We start from the raw sequence: 18,106 nt of genomic DNA, 5'->3' as shown, positions 1-18,106 counted from the left end.
CAGGTTTCTTCCGTTCAGGTTTCTTCCTAAGAGTCCAGCACTACTAGTTTTGCTTCCGTTATTGGGTCAGGAGATTTCTTTAGTTGATCACTAGATGAAATGTTGGCTTTCAATTAAGGATTTGTGAATGAAAACTATATGTCTTGAACCACTAGAATTCCATTCACTGGGAAGAGATGTTCCCTCCAAGAGGGCATGCGGGAAAGGAGACGGGCTGAGAGCAGAGCTGTCCCAGGCTCCCTCGTGGAGCAGGTGGAATCCTGCACACAACTTAACATTTTTCTCTCTCCTCCTTCAACCTGAGGAGCTGAATTTGCATAAACTAAATGTGCATATAAGTCCATTGTACTGTCCTGTTTTAAGTACCATGAGTGAGATGGGAATGCTGTTGTTTTCTGGCCTTAGCCAATTTTAGGCAGGAAATGAGAGCTAGTGTGATTTGGTTAGCAGCAATGAGCTGAACTTGTTTTAGAAAGTGGCCCATTTCACCTTCAGCCTTACCTATTTGAATCTCCCAGGTGGTGTTAGGTTCAGGAAGCAGCGCTGTGACTATTGCTAAGCAACAGAGAGAGTAAGCCCAGGCCCTGTCACTTCTCCAGCAGCTGCAAACCCACCACCAGTGCCAAGTCAGGCAGAGAGGGAGCTCGCTGCTGCCACACAGTGTCTGCCCCAGCAACCGGGTGTCATGTACACAAGGTTCTTTCCAAATGTTGTTAGGGTGTGCTTGTAGCATCCTAGCAATTTGGCAGCAAAACATACGCGTTTGTTGAATTTCCTCTGGCCTAGCTATAGATTCAAAATGAATAACAGAAGAAATGTTGTGGGAAATGTAATACATAAAATGTGAATGTTAGAGGGATCTTAGGTATTTCTTAGTCCATCCCCTTAAATTTACAAAGAAGATGACTTACCCGAGAATATTAAGTAACTTGCCTAAGATCATGAGTTAGTAGCCAACCTGGAACTAAAATTTTAGTTGTCTGATGCCTGTCTTGCTGCTTTTTCAACTATGCAGTACTTCTGGATCAAGTTGTATTCCATTGGTCCAACTGGATTTACTCAGCTCGGCCTACATAAGTGAAACAATTCTAAAGGGAATTGATATATACAAACAGATACGATCTCGTTCTTGGTTTGTTGGTTTGCTTTCTGTTTGAACTGGAAGTTGAAGTTGAAGTTTAAGACCTGCTCAAAGTTTGTTATCATTGTCATTTGTTTTGTGTTAATTAGCAAATCAGAGTATGTGCCATCTATGGGGGTGTGCCCTTCAGCTCTCTCCTTAAGAGAGAATCTGCTGTGAAGGATGCAGCTAGCTGAAAGCTGCAGCTTTGGGATCCACTGCAGTGTTTGCTTCCAGGCCATGCCCTCTCCAGGCTGGCAGTACAATGCAGGGGTACTAGAATTGGGCCATTGTACTTAACACAGGATTCCTCTTATGAGCAACCTTTTCTCTAGGGCTCCCCATCAGCTTGGCCATGGTCTTTTCAGAGCTGCGCTGCTGTCTTCCTCCTTGTCTCCCATCACAGGTGTCAGACCTACAGCATAGTTGGGGGTTCTCTGTCCTCTCCTGGTCCTTCTCTTCTTTATCCTTCCCCCTAGTAAATCTCTTGTACTTCTGATTCTATCTCAGCATCTGTATCCCAGAGGACCTGAACTGACACGGTGCATAGGTGGTTGTGAAGACATTTTTAGAATATTCTGTGTTAACTGTTGCAGGGAATCTTTAAAAATCTCTTGATGTTGAGTAGTGTTGAAAATAACTACAAATGGTTGATTAATCATTTTTACCTTATCTTTCCCTTAAAGTTCAGCCAATATGAAAAGAAATAAGGTCAGAGAGTGATGAGAAGTGCACTGCTGTCAAGAGGCAGGATTCCCAGAACCAGCTCTCTTCCTGACCTTAAAGAATTCCCTTAGTCAACAAGGAACTTGGAGCCTCACTTCTTATAAAATGAGCTGGATGATCTTGGGATGTTTTTTCCAGCTCTGAATGTGAAATAGATTGCAAGAGAAGAGATTGACTCGGACCAATTGGTCCCAATAGTGTGAACATTAAGTCTAAATTTAAATTGAACAAATACAATTTAATACAAAGAGAAGGAATTCAGAAGTCGTGCAGTAATTGTCTCCATGTTGTTGTCCAATTTATTTGTCAGATCGGTGACACCAAATACGTTGGCACAGACAGTGCAGTTTAACTAGCATCTCTATTTTAGAGTGCTTCTGAGATTTTTTATCTTTGTGGTAAAACAAGATTGTATGTAAGTGCCTAGAAATGTAAATATTATTCCCCACAATATGGAATAAGAAGATGGAGATATTTTAGTATAATCGCTCCTTAAGTTACATAATTCCAAATGCTTAGTGCTCCTTTCCACTCTGTACCATGTAAGCTGTGGTCCAGAGTTGAGACCACTCTGCTTTTACATGTAATGGTAACATTCAATGGTTTATAACACTAATCTATTCTGCAGCTAAATTTGATGATAAAAGCACCTTCCTGCTCTAAGTCCATGTAATCAGATAGTAGTTTTACTGAACGTGGCCCTTTTTACTGCTTTTTCCTCTTTTAATTACAGTCATGCACTACTAACAACATTTCTGCCAGTGACGGACCACATATACGATGGTAGTCCCTCCCATGAGATTAGCACCATAGAGCCTTGGTATATAGGCTAAACCATCTAGATTTGTGTAAGTGCACTCTGTGATGTTCACACAGCTACGAAATCATCTAACAATGCATTTCTCAGAATGCATCCCTCATCGTCAAGCGATACGTGACTGTAGAATTCTTGTTCTTAAAGTTTCTAAGCTTACTAATGATTCTGTGACATAGAGTCCTTACTTATTTTACAGAACGTGGTCTTCTGGAACTTTGTCTTGTATTCACTTGCTGAATTTGATTCAACGTGGTCTTTCCTTTTAGACTTGACACCTGTTTGCATTCACTTGTGTCTTCCATAAACGTGTGGTAGCTGAAGCGTCTGTTGTTAGAGAAGACAAAGCTGCTCATTGGAGAACTCTGAAACCCTAACAGTTGGCTTCACTTTCGAGTCGGCGTTTATTTAACGTTTCTCATGTGCTGGGTATGGTGATGGACGTTCTGTTTTTTTAAATGGATGTTGGGAGAGGAGCCCCGAATATATGACATTGAGCTGAAGAGGTGATACATTTCAGCACTTTTCATGTTGAAATTTCATGTTGAAATATCATGTTACTGTGTAGCATGAAACTTGTAAATTATAATGGAATCATAATATGCTTGTTCTCAAGAACAATATGTAAAATATTTAACAACAGGTATGGCATCGTCACTGCCCAAGCAGAACAGGTGTTACACAACCAGTACCACTTCACGTCAGCTTAATATCAGTTCTGCCTGAACTGAACATCAGTTAGGTGGATTCAAATTCTTATGTGTTTTGTGGGCCTTGATCTTGTTTTTACAGGGAGCCATAGAAAAGATAGAACTTATGTACCTGTTTTATGCTTTTCCTACCTAGTTCAAAAATAATGAATTAAAGTTTCCAGTTTCCTCTGTCCCTGGGATATGATTCCTTGCTTTACATGTGTGGGAGCCACTCTTGTTGCTTTTATACCTTATACTTTTGCAGTGCAACCCTACTACCAGCTTATAATCCAAGCATGTCTCCAGCCCAGTTCTCCAATACATACAGACATTTATTGAACAAAAATTAATTAGCAAGCAGGTACGAAATGATTCATACCACCCATTCTGTAAAACTTAAAGAAGTCCCAGTTCTCTTTTCTTTTAAGTGCTTTCTTAGGAAAGGTTCACCTGAGGCAGACGAGGCTGCTTATAGTTGGTCTCAGGCAACCAACAATCCTCTTAAACCAATGATTCTCAACTGGGGGCAGTTTTGCTTCCCAGGGGACACTTGGCAATGTCTGGAAACATTTTGGTTGTCACAACTCAGGGTGGGGGTGGCACTACTGGCATCAGAGAGGCCAAGTACGCTGCTAAACCTTCTACAGTGCACAGAACAGCTTTCCACAGCAAAGAATTATGTGGCCCAAATGTCACTAGTGCCGAAGGTAGAATCCTTGTCTCAAACCAATGGCTGGATACAGGACAGTTTAGGGATCAAGCCTGAGGCACCATTCCTAAAATTAAAGCTACAAGCCTCCATCTCATTACCTCTCATTTTCTCATCACCTGTTCACAGAGCAGATGTAGGAATATCTTTATAAAATGTTAGCTAACTCTTATAGCTTTCTGATAGTTTTCATTTTACTAATAAGAACCTGTATCTAATATTTATCATGCTAGTTAATGAACCATTTTCACAAATAAAATCTCATTTCCAGCAGTCATGGTGCTAACAAAACATCATTGTTGATCAAGACATGAGTGAAGCCCTTGTAGAACCACCTCTGCTTTTTGAGCTTCCAGTTTTGAGCTTCCGATAAGAATACTTGTTGATCACTCTGGATTGTGTGTTCTTGAGTAACGTGCTGGCAGCACCTAGTTCAGAGCTTAACCTAAGTAACGTGGATGCACAATATCGCACTGTGTATGCTGTAGTATTTTGGGGTAAATCACTGATGCTGTGACAGATTTGCTTCCCAGAAGCTGGGTCTACTTACTTCTACAAACTCTCCCCCTCAATGCTCTTGGTTTCATTTCACCTACCATGTCCTGAGTGTTTCCTTTGTGGACGATGCAGACCTAGATCAAACCAAAGATAAAGACAGAGAGGAGTAAATGTCTTCTCCTGTCTCAGTGAGTTTACAGTTGAGGAGAGGGGCAGTGTGTAAGTAAACAATCTATAATACAAGACAAAGTAAAAAACAGGTGCCCTAAGAGACTTGTTGAAAAGTTTTATTAGATGCAAAAGTGGGAGGCAACAGGGCTATGACTTGGTTAAAGCAACAAGAAGGAAGTAACGTTCGACGGGTTTTGGAGCATGGATGGGGGCTGGGGTGGGTCAGTGCATGGTCACAGGTGATTCCGCAGAGCTAGAGTGGGCATCTGGGTCTCCTGACCCCCACCAAGTGGATTTCCTAGTAGGTCATAGTGATAAGTTCTGAATTAAACTAGAAGACTGGAGAAGTAAATGTATCATTTAAAAAGGGTTTTTTTCTCCTCTAGCAATAGAAGAAAACTCATGCAATTGTTTCTGATTTCATCTAGCACTTAATTTTTCTTCTTTTGTTCTGCACAAATGTTAGGAGAGAACTTCTGGAAGAATTTTAAGCAAAGCACCATTAGGTTGCTTTCTGTTCTAAATTTATGTACCTAATAACCTCCTCTCTTCATTCATTGTTGGCTTTACTTTTCAATTTCAAAAGCCACTTATCTGCCTCTTTTTTCTTGTTTCAAGAAAATAAGCAGATATGCCCCGAAGTGGCAGAGGACATTTTCAGTGGGCTGTTTCCAGTATGTTATCAGCATGAAAAAGCTAAAATATAGACCAAGGGTCTTGAAACTCTTCTTGGAAAGACAAAACAGACAGAAACAAATGGACTTGATCAAATCCTGGGGCCTGGGTGTGAGTTCCAGACTTAGGATTAAGAAGTCTATTGGAAGAATGACCTTTGTCTTTCATCTCTTGGTCTGTCTTCACCTTATGTCAGGCCTTACTGTGTTAGTGGACATAAGTATAGATTAACATTGCAAGCTGGGGTTTGCTTATGCTTATGCCTCTAAGTAGTCATTGAAAAGTAGGCTAATGTTGATAATAGATTGGGCATCATTTAAGTTCACCTAGATGAATTACCCTTTTGAAGGTCACCTTCTGGTGTGGTTTGGAAAACAGTGCTTTGAGTATAATTCTTTGTTTATTAATGCCACTTGATAAAGGCTCAGTGAACCCTATGTAATTTCTCATTTAAAATGAAAGTCTAGTATTCAGCTAATTGAAAACATGGCTACTTTATTTTGTTACAGCTAATTGGTATTCACAGTGATCATGTTTTACAGCTTCTAAATGTAATATTACCTTACAAGTTTATGGTTCAGCCCCCTTGGATATTTCAGTTCTCTCTGTTTTATGTCAGCATGTAGTTTTATTAGGTTCCTATATTTTGTGCCTCTTATGTAGTTCTGAAAAGGAATAAAGCTCTTTTCCCTGCTCTTATTTGCCTTTGTGAGTTGTAAGATAGATAGATAGAAATTAATTTTGCCTACCACAGATTATCCATATCATTGTGAAAGACTAAATCTTTCCCAGGCCATTATATAGGTGTATTTCAGATTTGTTACAGGATTTAAGACTGATAGGAAATACCTGTAACTACATTTCCTATTTAGATTGATTTACAGTTGTTGCCTTTTCTCAATCCTAGTAATCTCCAGCTTTATAATATCATCCCATGGAAAATTGAGCAGCTACCTGCTTTGTTTTCTACCTTGAGCTATTAAAATTGAACACTGGCATTTCAAGGAACTTTGTCATTTAAAATGCGCAAGCTTTCCCATAGCACAGAATCTTCCCTAACCGTGCCTTGTACTTGATGTATGATGTAACAGTACTACCTCTGAGCTAAGTGATTGTGATGTCACTGGTTTCCCAGTGCCTACACCCTGTGCCGTACCTCAGTCCCCAGGAGAAACCAGGCCTAAGAGGGTTGAGCTACTATGCCAAAAAGTTTTTGCTATGAAGATTTACCTAGGAACCTACGTGGGAAGGTAAAGTTCCTATCAGCACCATATGTCATATCCCTAATCTCAGTTTCTTCTTCTGTTAACCGTATTCTACCTTTGTTGTGAGCACCTTCAAGTATTTTCTGAGAAGAGGCAAGTCTTTAAGAAAGTAAACATGTGTATACTTCATTTTGACTGTAGCTACTAATGCTGAGTAAACATCAAAATGTTTGTGTTGGATTTCTTAAAGAAAACTTGATTTCCTTATTTTCTTTGTTTCTCATGCGTATGGGATGCTCTAGTTTTCCATAATGATCCACTTAAGCGCTTTCTGTCATGTTTTCAAAGCCCAATCATGTTATTCCAGATCTCACAGAATCTGAAACCTAATCAGTGCCTATTTCTTATAGTGGGAGGAATAGCAAACAGGAGATGGGGGAAAACTTTTTATATTCTTTTTTTTTTGGTAAGAAATGATTCAACTATACAGCACAGTAAATAATGCTATAATCCTCTTTGTTTTTATTTGTTCATTTACAATGATTGTGTATCTGTTAGGGAATTATACATAGAAGTTTTATTTCCTTGCACTTGGTTTACTGCTTTTTCTTAAGTTGAGTGTGACTCTCCATCCTCGGTGCCTATTAGCTTAGTGAGTGGATTCTGGGCTTAAGTTTCAGGATTCATATTGTGTGACTTTCCCTCCCAGCATCACATTAACTGTTTCAAAGCAATGTGCCATGAGGACGTTGTGGCCGTGTTCTTGCTTTGTTATTCTCCCCAGTGGACCTCAGGCTATCGATCCTGTTGGCCGTCTAGGGGGAGGTTTGTGATGTTAGCCTGTAGTTTGGTGTTTTCCCGTCTTTGGAGGTGGTGCCTCATTAGCGTGCTTGTCTGAGCTTTTGGCTTGTTGCTTTACAAATTTTCAAGCATTACATCGTAGAAAAGTGAATAAGGATATTTCTGTATATCCTTTATTTAGGTTGTAATCAGCCCTTCAAATTAAATTTGTTGGTTGGTATATTGAATTATTATAGTGTTGAATTATTGTAGTGTTTTCTAAATAGTTATAATAGAATATCCATTGCATTTTCTTTGCATTTGTTGACATCTCAACTGCGCAACCATAGGAACAAAAGGAACATTATTTAGTGCAAGAGTTTTAAAAATGAAGGCAGGTAATGTCATACATTGAATGGGAGAGGGAATCAAGACCTAATACATTACGGATTTAGTAGGTAAAATAATTTCTATGCTATAAATAACTGTTCATATTGTTAAAACAAAAATTTTTTGTTTTTAGTGTAATTATTTAATAATTCACTCTTAGCTTCTGTACCATATTATGTTTCCATCTTGTAGTCAGGGGTGTATGTATGTGACAGTAATGTTTAAAAAATATTTTTCTGATTACAGAACTAATAACTGTTCATTATAGAAAATTTGGAAAATAGAAAACATTCCAAATAAGAAAAATATCCCACTATGCACATCATGTCCACTGTTAACATCTTAGCGTACTGTACACTTTCCGTCTATATAACCCCCCATCTATATAACCAGGCACTCAACCTTCCTTGTCCCTCCCTTGTTAACCAAAATTAGCAACTTACTGTACATGTTATTTTATGACTTTTTCCTCTCATCTAGTGTTTTGAGTTTTTAAAAAATTAATTATTCTATTAAAACATTATTTTTTGCTGAGGAAGATTTGCCCTGAGCTAACATCTGCTGCCAATCTTCCTCTTTCTTTTTAGTTTGAGGAAGGTAAGCCCTGAGCTAACAGCCATGCTGATCTTCTGCTATTTTATATGTGGCTTGCAGCCACAGCATGGCTGAGGGGTGGTGTAGGTCCATACCCAGGATCCAAACCTGCAAACCCACGCTGCCGAAGCAGAGCACGCTAGACTTAAGCACTACACCACAGGGCTGGCCCCCAAAACATTATTATTATTTTGTTTTTAAGATTTTATTTTTTCCTTTTTCTCCCCAAAGCCCCCTCCCCCGATACATAGTTGTATATTCTTCGTTGTGGGTCCTTCTAGGTGTGGTATGTGGGACGCTGCCTCAGCGTGGTTTGATGAGCAGTGCCATGTCCGCACCCAGGATTCGAACCAACGAAACACTGCGCCGCCTGCAGTGGAGCGCACGAACTTAACCACTCGGCCACAGGGCCAGCCCCCAAAAACATTATTTTTTAATGGCTCTTAATGTTTGATCATTATGGCTGGATTAAAATCTTTATAATCAATATTCTATTGTTGAACTATATCTTATTTACACAAACCTCTGTTTGTTCCCATTTTCTTGTTGCTTTAAATAATGCTGGCTTCATTTTCTTAGATACAAATCCTTATGTGCTTTTCATAGTATTTCCTAGGATTGTATGCCTAGAAGTAAAATCAGCCAAATGATAAGCAGATTAACAATAGTGAAGATACATACACACATACATCCATCTATTTACATGTAGTTATTTTCATAAATTTTAGTATACTTAATTTGTATTCACTTTAAAACATTTAAATTTATTCTTAGTGATACATAGTTCTGAGTTTTGACAAATACATGCAATTGTGTAACCAGCACCAAAATCAAGAAGCAGAATAGTTCCCTCACCTCAAAAAATTCACTCTTTTGTCCCTTGACTACAAAATATATTTATTTTTAGTTTGGAAAACACAATGAAACAAAAATAATTAGAAACCACCCATAAACCTACTGCACTGCTGGAACCTCTGTTGACATTTTGTTGAATATCCTCCTGGTCTTTTTCTTTTCTTCTCCACAAAAAAAGAGATCAGAGTGTCCTACCTGGTTGTAGTCTGCTTTTTTAACTTAGTATATTTTTTATTTAATCAGTAGATTGGTTTTTGTTTTTGTTTCTTTGCAATTCTAAACAACCCTATCATGGACATCTTTGCATGTTGATATAGTTACTTAAGAAAAGTACCTAGAAAAGAAAATTACCCAAAAGTAGAGTGTTTAGACCTCAGTGCATATGTACATTTTTAAGACTTAATGCATTTTGTCAAATTGGTTTAAAAATGGCTATACCAATTTACATTCTGACCAGGAGTGTATAGAAAAGCCTGTTTTCCTGTATACTTACCAATATTATTATTATTTTATATTTTTGTCAATTTGATAGGTGAATAATGGAACTTCATTATTTCCGTTTTCATGTTTGACGTCTTGTGGTGTTGGGTTTTTTTCATGTGTTTTTATTTATTTTTTTGTGTGTGAATTGCCAGTTTATGTCATTTGTGTATTTTTCTTTTGGCTTTTTTGAGGTAGGTGGGTGAGGTAGAGGGCTTTTTTCTTTTTGCTTTTTGTTTGCTGAGGAAGATTAGTCCTGAGCTATCATCTGTGCCATTCTTCTTGTATTTTGTATGTGGGATGCCACCACATCATGGCTGATGAGTGGTGTAGGTCCACACCCAGGATTCAAACCCGCTAAGCCTGGGCCACCTAAGCAAGGTACGCCAAACTTAACCACTAGGCCATGGGGCCTGCCCTGGAGGGCTTATTTTTGAAGTGCTCTGTATGTTAATAACATATTCTCACAGTTACATGTTGGAATTTCTTTTTGTCTTTTGCTTGTTCATTTGATTTAATGATTTTTTATTTTATGGAGGGTCTCATAACACCATTTCCTTTATTTATATTTTGGGTTTGTGTGTTGAATTTAGAGAGATCTTTTCTCTTTAAATCATATAGTCATGGATATTTTCTTCACACGTAGCTATGTTAAAAATTCTTTCTCCATTTACTTTTTCTTTTATATACCTGACAGACTAGTGAGGTTTTTACTGTGTTGTACCAAGGAGTCATATATTATGTTCTTGCATATGAATGCATTTATCTAATCTTAATATTGTATTTGTTTTTATTTATCCATATGCTTTCAAGCAGCATGAACTTTTCATTGAAATTTTCTATTCAAACTGTAACAGCACAATGACATTTAAGTGTCCCGTGTTAAGCAAGTCCTTTTATGTTGCCTTCTTTAGTTTGCGTTTTAGATAGATACTATCCATCAGATTGCTCTGTGACATTAGAAAAAAGCAGTACTTAGATCGTTAAATCACTGTTTGTTTGTTTCTGACATGCTGCAGGAGATTGAAGTCAAGGTAAGTAGCAAAACAGCCACCTACGAATGTGCAGATGGGTTTACCTAAACTCAGCGCGTAGTGGACAGTCACCCTGACACAGGACGAGTCAGGCGACACTTGATGTCCTTGCAAAAAACACAGTGCATGGCAGAAGGGTGAGAATGCTGAAATACGTACTTGCTTTATCTCTTAAAATTCCTAGTCAGGCGTGTATTCAGCATTCACTCAACAAAAATATGTTACAAAACTTTTCTAGCTTGGGGTGATATCAGGAGCTCTGTTCCATCAGAGATAAGGGTCACTTAAATAAGAATCAAGATAGAAATGATGCATATTTGCCTTGAGAAATGCTTTTTTTTTTTAACTAATCTTGAAAAATATCCATAAGTAACTATCTTTGTCATAATCTTTTTCAAGAATCAAAAATACTTGTAACTTATTTTTTAATTTTGTAAAAAAAGATCTTGTAAATTAGAAGTGGGATACCTAAGGGTTTTTAAATTACTTATTTTTATTATTAATTATTTTTAATTATTCAAACAAACAATTATAGTAGTTTTTGCCCCTCCAAAGACAACTACTTTATACAAAAAGAAATAGACCAATACACATATTTATATGCAGGTTTCACTGTGTAATTTAAGGGTTCTCAAATATAAGGTTTATGTACAAAAAGTTATATAAGCTTTTTTGTTGTTGTTGTTCAAGAAAGAAGGCTAGTAACCATGTGTCTTAGGCCCAGAATAAAATCAAAGTTTTGTTATGTAAAATATTAATCCTTGAAATTACTCTTTGAAAGAGAAGTTAAATAAAACTGTCTGTGCTGTATTCTGACATTTCCAAATACATTTGGACAAAGTAGGACACAGCTGTTACAGTAAAAAATAAAAACAGAAACAATGTGGACTCATTCTTTACATTTAAATACAGCAATCATCATCTTATTAATGTTTTTCTATGGCAGAGACCTAATAGATTGCAAAAATCTTCAGCCTTGTGTACTTATTTCTAATGCAATTTATACTTGACTTTTGCTTTGCTGTTGCTGCTTTTTTCTTGATATCGTATATTCTTCATTTCTTATTTTAGGCTAAGCAGCTGGAAGAGAAAGATCGAGTGATAAAGAAGCAGGATGCATTCTACAAAGAGCAGCTGGCTAGACTGGAGGAGAGGGTATGACTGTTTCTTGTCATTGACTCTCTTCTATTACCACATCTGCAGCTTTCCCATGTATTTATTTAAAAATCAATAAATTAGAACCATAACTGCTTTTTCTAGTTAAAAAGTAGCCAGGAAGTGAAGAAGCCAGGCAGGTAGATCATTCTTGCAGGGAGTGTCATTTCTACTTTGGTAGTTTTGGGTATGGTTGTGTTATTTGGTCATAGATGCATGTTACCACTTACGAGCTCCCCCAAATATTTTTCCTTACATGTTTAGAAACTGCACTGCCTCCAGGTCAAACTGTAGAATGCTCCTCTGAACGCTCCCAAATATTGACTAAACCTGAGTAAATTCTTAGAAATGTAGTGTTTTAAAGGATATATAGTCTTCTTGAAAACTCAGTTTCACTGCATTTGTGGCTAAGAAATGAATATCTTTTTCAAGAGTGGTAGTCAGGAGCTGAACAGTAGGACTTAGGGAGAAGAGCTAGGAGGAGAAGTTGAGGCAGTACCTCTAGTCAGCATGGACCTAGAGTTTGGCAGAACTGCCAAGGAGGGAATTAAGGCTGAAACAAAAGGAGGCAGTGGGTTTAAGAATGGGAGTTTGAGCACCTAATCAATGTCCCTGTTCAATAAAGTAGATTTGTCTACAATAATTTCATACATAGACCATGAGGTTACAAAGATAAGTCTCTCTTCCCTTTGATTGAGATCCCCAAAGTTTGATTTCTTTAGAATTGGATGTTTAATAAGGAATTAGGTAAAATAAATACATTTTTAAGCCCCATTCAATACAACTATTTATGTTAAATGTGTTTATCCGTCTGTCTATGTCACTGGACTGAGGGCTTCTTGAATGTAGAGACCATTTTCTCATTCATTCACCAGATATCTAAGTACCTAGTATATGTCAGACTCTGGTCTAGTGCCAGAGATATACTAGGGAAGAAAATGAGCTAAGTTTCTGCCCACATGGAGCTCAAAATCAATTAAAACCCAGTATATATATTGTATGGCAGGCTGTGCTAATATGGTGAACCATAAAGCAGGGAAAAGGGAGTCCCAGGGCTCAGGAGTGTAGGTTTGGGGTTGAGTGGAGAGGGAGGGCCTGTCAAACAGGATGGCATTTGGAAAGCGGTCTGCAGTCATGGGGAAACAAACCAGCACCAAAGCCCTGAAGCAGGTGTGTGCTTGGCACGTTGAGAAAGGCCAGAGGGGTTATGAGCAGGAGAGTGTTCTGGCTGCTGTCTTGAGCAAGAACTGAAGCAAGAGAGACTTAGTAAGAGGTAATGGCAGTAACTCAGAAAAGGCATGCTGAAGGCTTGGGCCAGGGTGTTAGCATTCGATGGGGTGAAATGTGGTTGGATATTTCAAAGGCAGAGCTAACCAGGTTTGCTGATGGTTTTGAATGTGAGTAAGAAAGAGCTCAAAGATACCTTTTACAAACTTTTACAACTAGAAGGATTTATTTTCCATAGGGGAAGACTATTAAAATATGGATCTGGATGTGCATAGTAGAGGAAATCAGGAGTTTGATTTTGGATATGTTAAGTTTGGGGTATTTCTTAAGACATCTAAGTAGAGATGTTAAATAAGCATAAAGTGGAATGACTTAGAGCAGAAGTCAGCAAATTTTTCTGTAAAGGGCCAGATGGTAAATGTTGTAAGCTTTGCAGGCCACGTATGGTTTCTGTTGCAGCTACTCAACTCTGCCGCTGTAAGATGAAAGCAGCCGTAGCCAATATGTCAATGAACAAGTGTGACTGTGTTCCAATTTATGGACACTGAAGTTTGAATTTCATATAATTTTCACGTCATGAAATACTCTTCTTTTGTCTCTACCCCCCTCCCCGCCCCAACTGTTTAAAAACGTAAAACCATTCTTAGGACTATGTAAAATCAGGTGGCGGGCTGCATTTGACCCCTGATTTGTAGTCTACAGAACCCTGGTTTAGAGCCCAGACTCTGACATCACTTGGCTTGGATTCAGATCCCTGAACTGGCATTTACCTGCTCAGTATCTCAGAGCATCTTACTTAAACTTCGTTTCCTCAGCTGTGAAACAAGAATATAATAGTTACTTACCTCACTAGTTTGTTAAATGAGCTAATTCTCATCAAGCATCTCTAATAGTGTCCAGCACAGAGTAACCACTCGGTCCACAGTAGCTCATATTTTCCTTCTGTCCTTCCAGAGCACTGTACCTGACAGAGTTAGTAAACGTAGGCTGAATAAAGTGAATGAGAGTGCAAGTTTTAGGGTGATTTCCCACACCTCATGATGGTTTTCTTTGCCGTCAAGTATAACTATGCTAGGTACCTTTTGAATTTGTCACTGATCACTGTTAGGTACAAGAAAATGCACTGAAAAATATTTGCCCATTTCACGTAGATCCATCAATTTGATGGAGACAATTCAGTGATGGGGGTGAGGGTCTGAGAGGGTTTGTTCTAAGCAGATTGAACTGGTCTGCTCTGCAGCTAACTATTGCTTTTGGCCTCAGGTTAGAACAAGTGGTAGAAGATCAGGTAGATATAGGATGATGCTGTCAAATCATTGTGATTACTGTCTTCGTACATAGGCAAAATATGTACTTTTTTCCTTTTTTGATGATAAGACTGGAAAGTAGTGTTATATTAGGATTTTAAGTGAAAGCTGAGAAGCACTAGTGAGCTTGGAAGAATCCTGAGGTGGAATAATCACACTGTACTATTAGTTAAGACTTAGTAACTCCACTTAGTAACATGTGGCAGAAAGAAAGCTGGACTAGGAGTCAGAAGGCATGGCTTTGTCATCTGGTTATTTGACAGTTCACCTAATCTGTTGTAGTCTCTGGTTCTTCATCTATAAAGTGGAAATAATACTCTGTTCTTTGCTCACCTTTGTGAGTTAGTGGGGGAACCAGATAAGATGATACATTTGAAAGCCCCTTGAAAACTGAAAAGAACTTAACAGATATAAACTGTTACCATTAGAGAATATTTACTTACTTTCCATCGTGTACAAGATACCAATAATCATAAAATTAGTATTATTCAACTTCATGGTGTCTTCTGCCCATTTCTATACAATCCTGTTTTCGTTTATCACTGCCATTCCTAAAGTACCTAAGTTGAATTTTGTCCAATTGGATTTCATCTAGGAGTATTTGAGAGACGGTTAGGTCTACAATGGTGAAGGATTTTCTGGACTTAACGCAAAAAATTGTAAAAAGAGTTTTTCTTGTGATGATGGTGAAAAGTCCAGTGTCTAACCATTTCTTTTAGGAATTCTGCACACTTCGTGTTAGAAGCTGTGGAAGTGCTGAATACCAGAGTGCATAATGTAAGAAAAAATAATGATGATATTATGATAACTTGCAGAATCATTTAACTTACCCTGAAATCCAGCTTGCCTGTGGTTTAAAAGTAGAGATAAATACATATCTTTTTATATTTTAACCAAGTGAAATGAGGAAACCATAAACAAGGTGGCATACCATTACTGGAGAGGGGGTTTCGAGTCTTTTACAGAATCATTCCAAGGATTTCTAAGATCACCTTACCATCTGCCCATCAACTAGATTAACACACAGTAATTATGTACATTATCACTTTTTGATGACTCATCATCTTAGTACTTGAACTATTTGTTTGTATTGACTTGATGCAAATTTCTTTTGAGTCTGAACCCAAGTCTAATGAGCATGTGAAACACATTGAGTTTCTGTAGCACAGCTTGGTTTGCCTGTTGGATCTGTTTCAATAAACTCTTTATCAATCACATATTCTCTGTGTGAATGGAGCTTTCTCCTCCCGGGTATTTATATTAGCTAGTTCACCAGGAGTCTGAGATAATTTTCTTCTTTCACTAACTCTTGAGGAATAATGTGTTTCACCCTTCTTAGAACCAGTATTCCAAAGCAGCAACTCGACTGAGAAAGAAGGTGAAAGTCGTTTGAAAAGTTTTTCAAGTGCTTACTTCATTGTAAATGTTGCCAGCTTTATCAAACAACACTAACATAGATGTGAAGTATACTTATATTTTAAGAACATTAGAGGGATCGCGTTTAGGTGTGTGGCCTGACTGAAGGCGACTCGAGTATTGATTCCTGATTGTTGATGTTAGAGGCGTGGGGAGTATTAATTCCTGACTGGTGGTTTGATGAGAGGAAGCCCAGGGCAGCTTTCAAAGAGAAAGGTCTTAAATGTCCTTGCCTGAGGCGCTCAGGGAATTCTCCATAGTGCTTTATACACCTCTCTTTATGATGTCACATTTATGATAATTGTGGTTAGTTATCTGTGTTTATCTTGTAAACTCCTTGAGGGCAAAGGTCATTTTCTTATTTCTGTGTTTTCCACAACTCACATAGTAGGAGTTGAGTGAATGAGTCCTGGCTTTACTAAGCTTGGACCGTAAAGTTATGTCTAAGCAGTTAGTGTACAGTTTGTAAATATCCACAAAACATTTAGTATCTTCTTCACTAGTCGTTTAATAGTTTAAATGTGTCCCATGAGAAAATCAAGTTTGTTTGAATATCTTGATGTTATTTATAGCATCGTCATCATCGTAGTAGCTCACAATAACATTTATTGAGCACTTACATTGTGCTAGGCGCTTGGCATGGATTATGTCTTTTTATTCTTACAAACAGCCCTATGAGGCTGTCAACCCTGTTGTTTAGATGAAGATCCTAATGCTTCAAGTAACTTGCCCAAGAATGCACAGCCCAACTGTGACCTGGATTTGAGCCAGCTCCAACACCTGAGCTTAGCTGTTACCCAGTACTATCTTTAATGTTGGTCAATTCTGCACTTAAGTAGGTAAATCCTGCTGATGGTTTTGTTAGTTCTTTAGGTGATAAGTTAGCTCTTCCTGGCTTCAAATACAACTTTTGAGGTCCTGATCTTAAAATTTGATTAATGCTACCTCATAACCTGAACTGTTAAGTATTCAAAATGCATAACTTTCTCTCCAGGATTTGGCACTTCCTGGGAAAATTTGACCAAAAGGGAATAAATAAGGTCTTATTACCTAGCAACTACAGCATGATACCCCTAAAAGTTATTTTAATATCTAATTGTGCTTCTTTTACCTTGAAATAAGAAATTCATATTCAGTCAAGCAGTTTGCAGATGTTTTTTGGCCAGCCCCAGTGGCTTAGTGGTTAAGTTCAGCATGCTGTACTTTGGCGGCCTGGGTTTGGTTCCCAAGTGCAGACCTACACCACTCTGTTAGTGGCCATGCTGTGCTGGCAGCCCACATGCTACAAAAGAAATAGAGGAAGATTGGCACTGATGTTAGCTCAGGGCAAATCTTCCTCAGCAAAAAACAAAACAAAAACAAAAACAAAAGAAAATGTTTTTGAAGCATTCATTCATATGTTCGTAGCATTGCTATGGGAAAGATAACAAATTTTGCTACTTTTAATAAACTGTTTCGATGGTTATTTCATTGGAGTCTAGATTGGCTTCATGTTCTTCTGGAAAATGTGTTTTCCAGTAGTCGATGCCCTATGGGAGGGAAGGGAGAGGAAGGACCAAGGCCGTAGTATTTAGAGGGTGAAGTCCAGATTCTCCCAGGGATTGTCCAGGATGAAGGATCCCTTTTGCCCCAGGACATCTTGGAGACGTCAGTTCTTTGATGATTAGTGTGTCTTGCATAACTTCTCAATTATGAACTTGAATTGATTTGCTCTGCTGAATCCACTTTGCTCTTGGCGTTCGTAAGAATGGTGGGGTTTGGCACAGCATGAAGAGAGCTCTAAAAGCCCTGGTGGCTTGAGGAGCTGAGGAAGATCAGAGAGCTTAGTTAGATACAGTTACAATGTTCAGAGCCACAGGATAGTGGAGTTTGTATTGCTTTCAGTTGACAGGCTCCACTGGATGTCAGCAGCTATTTGCCTACACGCTGCAGTCAATTCCATACAATTAAGAAGGAGAGGGAATTGTACAAGCTGGACAATAGAGAGTAATGCACAGAGTATGGTGAAAAATAAATTGTCATTAAGAAGAAAAGTACTTCCCTAGTTCCTCACCTGTGGAGAGAGTTGCTAATTAAATTCTAAGGTCATGCTTACATCAAATGAGCAGTTTTTAAAAGCCTGTTACATATAGTGGGTGGCGTATCTACTATTGTATCATAAAATGTTGGCTTATCTGTATGATTAATTGGCTTTTTTGGTTGCTTGATTTCTTCTTTGTCAATTAGTACCATCGTTTCTGTATTCCTCTGTGCAAAGC

At 38.2% G+C, this 18,106-nt stretch overlaps 1 protein-coding gene across 6 annotated transcripts in view; it reads left to right on the top strand.

Moving 5' to 3' along the window:
- CHCHD3 (coiled-coil-helix-coiled-coil-helix domain containing 3) overlaps window positions 1-18,106 on the top strand; it is a 269,997-nt gene that overhangs the window by 158,184 nt on the left and 93,707 nt on the right. For 2 of the 6 annotated variants that reach the window (XM_008533744.2, XM_008533742.2), the window contains exons 5-6: window positions 10,729-10,743; window positions 11,815-11,898. The exons of 2 other annotated variants lie outside the window; for them this stretch is intronic. In XM_008533744.2, the coding sequence (XP_008531966.1) occupies window positions 10,729-10,743; window positions 11,815-11,898 (99 nt within the window). The remainder of the gene's footprint in view (window positions 1-10,728; window positions 10,744-11,814; window positions 11,899-18,106) is intronic. 2 more of the 6 variants (XM_008533745.2, XM_008533743.2) reach the window with 1 other exon arrangement.

The sequence above is a fragment of the Equus przewalskii genome, chromosome 4 (genome assembly GCF_037783145.1).
Source record: "Equus przewalskii isolate Varuska chromosome 4, EquPr2, whole genome shotgun sequence".
Taxonomy (NCBI): Eukaryota; Metazoa; Chordata; class Mammalia; order Perissodactyla; family Equidae; genus Equus; species Equus przewalskii.
This window is presented reverse-complemented; position numbering and strand designations above follow the sequence as displayed.